Raw genomic sequence first — 9892 nt, forward strand, 5'->3', positions numbered from 1 at the left:
GGCCTTGGATGCACGAGGGGACCCTCGTAGGCCCAGCTGCTCAGCCAGACACCCCCCTCCAGACCAGACTCTCCTCCAGCCGCTGGCCCTCCAGCGTGACCAGCAGATAGGAGGCTGATATGCCTTCCAGAACATAAACAGTACGTGTACAGCAACACACTAGATAAAACCCAAGCGTGTGGCAAAGACTGGAAAGAGTCATGCAAAACGTAAACAACCTGATGAGTCCCCTTATGATTTTTAATCGTGTGTGTAGTGAAAACAAAGCTACGTTTTTCAAAGCCTGTTGAAATCCCATCTCCAGCCAGTCTCCTGGTCTATCAGGTGAGTGACCTCATCAAGAGGAGAAAGCGGACGAGTCTGGCGTGAGAGGTCTCTAGTGGATCCGTGCTGGCACCTGGTTCTCAGCACTCCGTTGGACGATGGGTTCTAGGATTTGGCTGGGGACGTGCATCAATCACCCTGCCCTTGGAATACAACTGTACAACGGCTTTGAGGTTAAGGCTATGAGCTTTGAAGGTGCACAGATCTAGGTTTGAACTCCTGCTGCGCCTCTGCCTTTGGGCCATTACGCAAGCCCTCTGAACCTCAGTGTGGTCATCTGTAAACTAGGCGTTGTTCGCGTATAGCTGCTGTGAGGATAGAGAAAGAGGATACATTGAAGTCCTCGTATTTAGTGATGGGTAGCAGTGATTAGCACCATCTTCTTCTCCATCTTTTCACCATCATCACCAACTAACTCAGAGAGACAGAGGATCCAAGATTCTGACCGGTTAGCCAACTATCACAAGGGTTCTAAAGGTTCTGTTGCTAAGCCTGGACAGAATAAGCAAATTCTGAAAATAGGAGATTCCAAGACAGAATTCTCATAGGAATCTGCTTCTAGCAAAGTTCTCAGTGGGACTTCCCTGGCGGCTCCGTGGTTAAGACTCCACGCTCCCAATGCAGGGGGCCCGGGTTCGATCCCTGGTCAGGTAAGTAGATCCCACATGCTGCAACTAAAGATCCCATGTGCCACAACTAAGACCCGGTGCAGCCAAATACATAAATAAATAAATATATAAAAAGAAAAAAAAGTTCTTAGCAAAGAAAAAAGGGCAATTACTGCCCATGAGCTCTGAGCAAACCCCAAATACCCTTCTCACCTCTGCCAGCCAGGGTGAGAATTCCATGAGAACCTTGGAACTTCCCATTTCCCATTTCTATGCTACCAAATGGTTATTAAAAACGCGCTAAGCCCCAGGCATTTCAGAAAATCACAAGTAGAGAAAATCCATTTTCTTACGAAATCAAACCAACTCTTACCCTTAGCAATTCTCCCCTTCCTGAGCCCACTGGGCTGCCAGCCCCGCCTTGCACTGCAGCAGTCCAAGTAGAATATAGTAAAGCCAGACTGCCTGAGTTCAAATCCTGATCTCACCACTGTTTCCCTCTGTGACCTTAGGCAAGTTACTCAGCCTCTCTGTGCTACACTTTCCTCACCTATAAAAGGATAATAATAATAGTCTTACTCTAAGAGGTACAATACCCACACACGGTACATGTTCAATAAACTCAGCGATGATTATCCGTATTCTAAACACTCCAGTAGTAGCCAGTGCGCAAGGTCAGAAGCCACATCTTTGGGACCTGGGCTCCTTGGGGGCTTGTCACACCCTCACTCCTCTTCCAAGAACAGACTTTCTCTCTTAGGAGAGACAGGAGCCAACAGCCTGGGCAGAACCACAGACCAGAGAACGAGCTGGCAGCAGGGGACTCCGGAACCACGGCGGCCACAGGCCGCAGCTAGCAGTGAGAGGCCCAGGTTGGGAAGCCTGTGATGAGATGCGCCTTCACCAAGGAGCCGGCTCTGGACAGACCCACGCCCGAGTGATTCCCAGGGGCAGCAGGCGACGTGGGCTTTCTCCTTGGGCAGCTGTCAAGCTAGTGTTGTCTTCTCTTACCCTCAGTTTTCCCGTGTCCTAAACGAGGGCCACGGATTTCCAGGTCTTCCCAGGACCGAGGCAGAGGGAAGGGTGTTATAAGGCCCGCAGGCTTGCTGTCCATTCACAGCACCCAGGTCTCAGTCTTAGTTCCCACTGCTTACCAGCGCCCCTGCTCTCTTCTCACCCCTGCACACACCTCCCAGCACGGGGCCTTCCCCTTCCGGAGAGGCCAGCACAGGCTCAAAGAACCGAGAAAGGAAGAAGTGCTTGAAGTTCTGTTTTGTGTGGTAGGAGGAAGAAAGGGATGTGTAGCCGGTCTTAGCATCCATTTCCCTTTCACAGGAGGACTTTCCTCATAGAAGCCAAGTAAAGGGAGAGAAATGAAAACTGAAGAGGGTTTCCATGGCTGGGATGCTATTCCCCAGCACCCCTCGAAGACATTCCCCGTGTTCAGCAGGTAGGCCGCATATCTGCGCAGTTAGCGTCCTGACAACCTGGGTTCTCAGCCTCTTCCCATGCATCCTGCTGATTCGACATCACCTTACAGTTTGTCTTGAGGCTTTTCCAACTCAGAAATTCAAACTGTGTGATTTGTACACCAGGCTGCAACTTATAAAGGGCTTTCATGTAAAGCATCCCCTTTAATCTTTGCAAAAACCCTGTAACATATATATCATCCCCATTTTATAGCCACAGAAACTGAGGCACAGAGAGATTAGGTAACATCTCTGAGATCACCTGGCGGGAAAGCAGCAGCACCAGGTCTTGGCTCCATGTTGGATGCTCCTGTCACCACATCACAGATGGCTCTGGCCACAATTCACCCCCCCGGCCCTTCGAGCCTGGGTTAGACATCCCTCCTAAGCGGCCCGCAGGCTTCTCCAGAACCCAGTCCTTACCATGCAGAACTCAACTCCCTGAGGGCAGGGACTGTGTGACTGGGCTCCTTCTCAGGGCTATTACCCAGCACCTGGCACATGCTCCAGCCATGGGCACCTAATAAATAGCTATTATGTGGATGAGTGAATGTTCGACCAATTAACAAAGCGATGAGACTCTGAATAGCCACAGCTGCACAGCCTGGCCCCTACGACCTCTGATTTTGATCCCACCACATCTGACTTCTCAATCCTGGTCTCTGCTTGCCGAGGAGATACTGAGTCTCACCCAGGGCAATGCTGACTTGAGGAGGAGCCAAGAGCTCCTTCAAAGCAGCTTCCTAGCCACCATCAAAGGTTCAGCAGGAGCCAGGACCCCCGGTGAGGCAGGCTTCCCACCTCTCGTTAACAGCCACAACAACTGGCATCTGTGCCCCTGCTCTCATGCAGGCAGGGCTCACACAGTCCCCAGACACAACACGTACATCAGGGCTCCGGAGACGATGGGGAACACAGAGGTGACCACTTCCCACTAAATAGGAACAGGTGAAGTGGGGCAGGAGCCAGAGTCATCAGCCTTGGGAAGGAGGCAGCCAGTACAAGCACCACCAAACAGAATCCTTCTCCAGCCACGAAGGGATGGAAGAGGCCAGGAGCAAGGAACTCAAACGCAGCAGTGCCGTGTGAGGCCCCGCAGGACCCAGCCAGGCTCTGCTAACGCCGAGGACAAACCCAGGGACAGCAGCTGCCCCTCCCAGTCAGCAGACAAGTCAAGGGAGAGTCTGCAGACCCTGACTGCAAACACTGCAGGGTGATCCAGGGGCTGAGAGCTCTGGGAAAGCACGGAGTGGAGAGGCACATCTGAAGACTTCCCGGAGAGACAGAAAGGAGCTTTGGGCACAGCAGGCTACTTCCTTCGGGACAGTGAGTCACGTCGAATGTTCACACACAGCTCTTAGCGTGGCTCTCAAGAAGGTAAGCTCCTTAAGGGAAACAACCATATCTTATCTGTCTTTGAGAGCCCAGCTCAGGATGAGGTACAGAGTGGGTTCAACGGAGCTTGGCAGGAGAAAAGACAGAGTGACCCACGCGGGGGAAAACGGCAGAAGCGGAGTGGAAGGAAGAGCCCAGAGGAGAACGGATGAGCTTCACGGCAGGTGAGAAAGGAAGGGAGGGCTGACGGGTGGGAGCTCCGTGGGAGCCCGGAGGACAGTGTGGGGCGTGGGCGGTGAGAGGCGAGTCCAGAAGACCCAGCTCTCCCAGTGTCAGCAGGAGACAGTCCCAGGAAGGGAAGTGAGAAAAAACAAGTGACGCGGAGGGAGGGAAGAAAAACAGTCCTGAAATAACAAACACCAAACAGCAGGCCCTCTGCTGAGGCAGGAGTCCAGAGCCCCAAGAGGCAATTATCAGGGATTCACAAACACGGCAATTACAGAAAGGAAACAGAAGCCGCAGAAGCTGGCCACCCAGCTGCATCCACCTCCAGCAAGGCAGACACTCAGTGGGAACACAGACCCCAGCCTCCAGACTGGCTGCTGAGTCCACACTTCCTTCCGCAAAGGCGGTGGAAAAGTGGAGAAAACAAGAGTGCCCAGACTCAGTTGCTATTTGTGGTTCAGGGAACCACGGAAGCCCAAGAATCTGGTCTTCTGCAAGCTCCCTCAGTCAGGATGCCTCTTGGAGAAAGGAACTGATTTGAGAGACCTCCAGAATCTGGCCTGGCATGGGAGCAACGGCTGCACTGCGGGGTAGCAGAGGAGCTTACTGACCCCAGGATCCCGGAAGGGAGGGTCAGACCATCCACTGCTCCCTCCTGAAACAGCCCCTGCCTCTCGGCGCCCACTCGGTGTGCGGGCTTTCCAGGACGCCGGGGTCCCCGCTGGCAGAGAGGTGGAGGCCTGGCTGCTAGTTTCGCCTGGGCACTGCTACCTAGGTGTGGCCATCAATAAAGCAGCTAACAGCCCATTCCCGCCTCTACGGTAAGACTTAATGTTTGTTTTTAAGGTCTTTTAAGATGTCCTTGTCCTTTCTGCCAAACGAGAGCTGCCTGCTTCAGTGTCTCCAAAAAGCTCAAGACGCAGGTTCTCACATCCTGTCCCAGAGTCACCTTCCCAAAGGGCTCCATCCCCGCCCTCGGAGAAGCCCAAGCAAGCTCCACCTGGGAGTCCTAAGCTCCAGGCTCCATGGCAACCGAAGCTCTGGTCTCCCAGTTGCCCTCTGCACAGGTGCTCCATTGCCTTCTGACCAGCAAGACAAAAACAAATTCCTGCAGAGGCCAAGGACGCTAGGACTCCAAAGTCCCCTGGAAACATCCCTTCCCCGGCCCAAACCACCCACTCAGAGCCTGCGCCGCTTCTTCCTTTCCCGATGTGCACGGACAGCGCGGAGTTCTTCAGAGACCGAGATGAGCCCCCTTCCAGGCCAGGGAAAGACCCGAGGGCCAGGAGGACCGGGACAGGGCACTGCGGGACCGCCGGAACCGGGGAGGGCGCCGCGAGGCTGGAACCGAAGGTCCGGCCGGGAGCCCGCCGAGCAGGAAATTCCACCTGTCGGGTCGGCGCCGCGGCCACAAGCCGGCAGCGTAGCGGCTCCCTTGGCCGAGAGAAGCTCGGTGCTGCCGGCCCCCTGGGACCCCCGGCCCCCAGACCCCTGGCCCGCCGGTCCCCGGCCCCCCCAGGCCCCCGGCCGCGGACCCCCGCGCGTCCCGCCCCGAAGGCGCCCGCGCCTCCCGCGCTCGCCCACCTCCGGCCGCGAGGTGTACTTGAGTCCCGCGCCGAGGCCCCCGGAGCCGCCTGGGCCCCTGCGCGCCCGCTCGCTCTTCATGGTCCCGAAGGTCGTGTGGCTCAGGCCATCGCCGCGGGGCCGGGGCGCGGGGCGGGCCTGGTTCCGGTCTCAGGCCCAGCGCTCCGGCCGCCGAGGCTCTGCCGGGCCCTTCCTGTCGCGCACAGGTAGTTTCAGGGTGTGGCTCCCGGGCCGCCCCGCCCGCCACGCCGCCGCCGCCGCACCTTCCCGGGCCCGCGCCCTCCTCTCCCCTCCCCTCCCCTCCCCCTCCCCTCCCCTCCTCCTCTCCTCTCCCCCCCCCCCCCCTCCCCCCCCCCTCCCCTCCCCTTTCCCTCCCCCACCCCCATCCCGCCGGGCTCGGGACCGCCTCCTCCCCTCGGGAAGCGGGAAAGCGAGGCCACCGCCTGAAGGTGGTGGAAGAGCTAGTGGCGACCTGACTGGGGGTGGCCCTCGGTCCGCACAGTGCCTCCGCACGGAACAGGCGGGCGGGAAGGACCGAACAACTGCGAAACTTAATCCCCGCCCCCTCGCCCTCCTCCTCGAGTAGAAGTGGCCCTTTCCGCTGGAAGTCGACCTCCCTGCCGCCTCCTAGAAGCCCACCTTGGTTTCTTTCCCTCCCTCCCCCCTGCATCTTCAGTTTCTCCCCACCTTGCTCCACATCAGGTCTCAGTTATAACCCCTCCAAACCCAAACAAAACCCATTTTCTGGCCCCTAAATGTCAAGGTTCAGCCTCCTCCTTTTTTTCTCTACACTTTCTTGGCAACTCATCTTGTGGCTTCAAGTAAGTAACTCTGCCTTCCTAGCACTGGCATCGTGAAGGAGTGCCACTTCGGCATTCGCAATTGCTCGGGAACTTCTCCATTTGTGTTCTACTGGTGTTACAGAGTCAACAAATATTATTGAGCACATATTATACGCTAAGCCCTGTTCTGGGTGCTGGGAAACAAGAGTAAACAAAATTAAAACCCCTGCTTTGCAATCAGCAGGCCCTGAACTTCCTTCCAAGACTTGCCATCTTGCACTGTTTTCTCCATTTATAATACTGTTCTCCTAGGCTCCAAACCGTGGAATCGCCTTTGACTCTGCAGCCCCCTTGCATCTCATACCTACTTCGATCCAGACCTGAGCAAGTCTTTCTCTTTAGTAGCTGATGTGTACCACCTCTCTTTCCTCCCCATTCAGAAGACCCCACTTCAAGCTCTTATCCCCCTTTGTCTGGATTAGTATAAGAAGCAAATGGAGAATGTGCCCACCCTGTCCATGGAGAGAGGTGGCCAAGCTCTGGCCAGAGGCACCGGGGCACCAGGGCAGCGAGGATGTCGGCTTTGTTAGTCCCGGCCAGTGTCCGTGCTGTGAGCCAGAGGAAGCTGCAGCCCACCCAGGCCACCCTCACCCTGATCCCTTCAGCAGTAAACAAGATAGAACAACTTCTGAAAGATAAGCCTGAACACGTAGGTGTGAAAGTTGTCCAAACCAAGGGCTGTAATGGCCTTTGCTACCTGCTAGAATATACGAAGACAGGGAAACTCTGACGAGGAGGTTGTTCAAGATGGTGTCAGCATGTTCATCGAGAAGAAAGTACAGTGAATACTTTTAGGAACAGAAATGGACTGTGTTGAAGACAAATGATCCAGTGAGCTTGTGTTCAACACCCCAAACATCAGGGCTTCTCTGGTGGCGCAGAGGTTAAGAATCTGCCTGCCAATGCAGGGGACACAGGTTCGAGCCCTGGTCCAGGAAGATCCCACATGCCGTGGAGCAACTAAGCCCATGTGCCACAGCTACTGAGCCTGTGCTCTAGAGCCCGCGAACCACAACTACTGAGCCCACACGCCACAACTACTGAAGCCCGCGTGCCTAGAGCCAGTGCTCCGCAAAAAGAGAAGCCACCACAATGAGAAGCCCGCACACCGCAACAAAGAGTAGCCCCCGCTCACCGCAACTAGAGAAAGCCCACGTGCAGCAAGGAAGACCCAGAGCAGCCAAAAATAAATAGATAAAAATAAATAAATGTATTAAACAAACAAACAAACCTCAAAGGAACGTGTGTCTGTGGAGGAAGCATTGCCGTTAGACTCCTCAGGACTGCTCGGGCTGTAGGCCCCAGGAGAGTTGTGGAAGCTCTAGGGCTTATTGAAGAAATCATGTGACTGTCACGTGCTTAAGGTTTGTAATGTCTGGCTGCCTTACAAGGAAAGTAAAGTGGTGCGTTTAGAAAAAATAATAATAGTAAGCAACTGGATCTCCTGCCTCCAGTTTGCTACCCTCTGACCTCTCCGGCACAGGCAATCAGGTTACTTATCCTAAACCACAGCTCCAGTAAAACCCGCAGCGTCTTCTGGATCAAATCCAGCTTCCTTGCCTGGCTCTCACAGCATGACCTGTCTTCCTTTGCAAACTTGCCTCCCGGCACTCCTACTAGGACCCCTTTTCTGAAGCCAGGCTTCCCCACATTTGCACCTTTCCTAAAGCTTCTCATCCGCTGGGAAGCCCTTCTCCTTCACAAGCATCTCTGCACATTGGGACAAAGCCGCTTGCACAGCACTAGTCATTCATGTTCTTCACCAGAGTGTTTCCAGCTCTCTGCCTTCTGGGCACAGGCTGGAATTTGAAGTTAGGTGTGGCCCTGTGGCTAACTGTGGGCAGGGAAATGGCAAATGGCAAACGATACACACCTCTTCCAGGTAGGAGCATGAGGACGCAATGCGCAATCCCCATGCCTTCTCTCCCTGGCTAGGTGATCCTGGAAGCACATGCTGAGATAAGGCAAGACCCCTATGAGCCTGCAGCCCTAGGTGGCTGCAGTGAGCAGAGACTTCTGCTGATGTGCGTTTGACATGTAGCATCGATGAGAAGTAAGCTTTTGGGATGTTAAGCCACTGAGAGTCGAGGTTTGTTTGTTATTGCAGCAAGTCTAGCCTATCCAGATTGATACCCTACTTCCTCCATGAGGTTTTCCTTCCCTCTAAACCAGAACTAGGTCTGTTGACACCTCTACTGTGGAATTTATCACCTTTTCTTTGCATTTCTGTCAATGTCTTATGCACCTTTGAGTCCTCAGAGCCTAGCACACTGACTGGCACCATCCCCTGAATAAATAGAAAATAAGTCTCTGCCCCTCCCATCCTACGAAGCATTCCAAAGCTAAAGAGAAGATATCAGAAAATAATTTTCTGCGTATTGTGACAAAGTCACCTACGGAACTTTGTAGGTACTACCTTGGTACCACAGTCACCAATGACACAATACCCTTCAATTAGTGTAGATGATGGAAAGTAAGCTGGATCCAAAGTAACATAAAGGAGAGGCACTCATGGCACTAAAACCTGCTGCCCTGATACAAAAGGAGTGTCTCATATCTCCCAGGTTCCTGGAACATCCTCTTTTATCTCATGGAGCTGTGAATGCCTTGCACATAGAAGGCACTCAGTGCTGTCATTTGAATGCAAAGCACATGCCCTGCATTGACTGCAATTGCAGGCTAGGAGGAGGTGATGCAGGCCAAGACCCTCCCCCTGACATTGTGTCACGTCAGCTTACTGAGTGCACACCACGCATGTGACAGAGGAAGAAGTGTAACCACATGTCCTGACATTAAACCCATGACATGTGAGGTCAGTGATTTTATTCCTAAATTGTAAGTGAAGAAACCCAAGAGCAGAAGCCCGAGCTTCTTTTTTTGTTTGTTTGTTTGTTTTTAATATTTATATATTTTGGCTGTACCGGGTCTTAGTTGCGGGCATGCGAACTCTTAGTTGTGGCATGCGTGCGGGATCTAGTTCCCCGACCAGGGATCGAACCCAGGCCCACTGCATTGAGAGCGTGGAGTCTTAGCCACTGGACCACCAGGGAAGCCCCCTGAGCTTCGTAATATGCTGACATGCTCATCAGCTGCATGGCCTCATTTTTCCCTGCAACCACATTTAGAGAGCTCTTACATGGACCAGGAAAATCAAAACGCCCTCGAGTGCAAGCTCTAATGGAGGAGAGTACCAGATTCTGGAAGAACTGAGGAAGGAGAGATTAACTATGCCTGTGAAAGCTCCACAGAAGTGGCATTTCAGCTGAATTTGGATTTCACCGAGAGAAGGAGAAAAGGGGTGGGGGGTGGTGAGATGTGGGAAAGATTCCAGGCAGATGCAGTATTGCTCTCAAGGCCAGGGACGTGGGTGGGCGTCATGCAGGGGGAAGGCAGAATTTCCTCGTGACCGCTAAACAACTGGTATTTAGAAAGTGCATGTTTACCTTCCACTGGGGAGTAGGTGTCAGGTATACAAATCTTGTTCCATACGATTAAGCTACATTCA

The 9892-nt window shown here is 53.8% G+C and overlaps 1 protein-coding gene across 3 annotated transcripts in view; it reads right to left on the bottom strand.

The window, feature by feature from the left end:
- Positions 1–5753, bottom strand: part of ST14 (ST14 transmembrane serine protease matriptase) — a 35284-nt gene extending 29531 nt beyond the window's left edge. For 2 of the 3 annotated variants that reach the window (XM_027092949.1, XM_027092948.1), the window contains exon 1: positions 5546–5752. In XM_027092949.1, coding sequence (XP_026948750.1) covers positions 5546–5626 — 81 coding nt within the window. In that variant the 5' untranslated portion in view covers positions 5627–5752. Of the gene's footprint in view, positions 1–5545 lie in introns of all 3 variants that reach the window. The other variant, XM_027092951.1, reaches the window with a different exon arrangement.
- Positions 5754–9892: the final 4139 nt, after the last annotated feature.

The sequence above is a fragment of the Aethalodelphis obliquidens genome, unplaced genomic scaffold (genome assembly GCF_003676395.1).
Source record: "Aethalodelphis obliquidens isolate GAN/ISIS:26980383/991018 unplaced genomic scaffold, ASM367639v1 scaffold82, whole genome shotgun sequence".
Classification (NCBI taxonomy): Eukaryota; Metazoa; Chordata; class Mammalia; order Artiodactyla; family Delphinidae; genus Aethalodelphis; species Aethalodelphis obliquidens.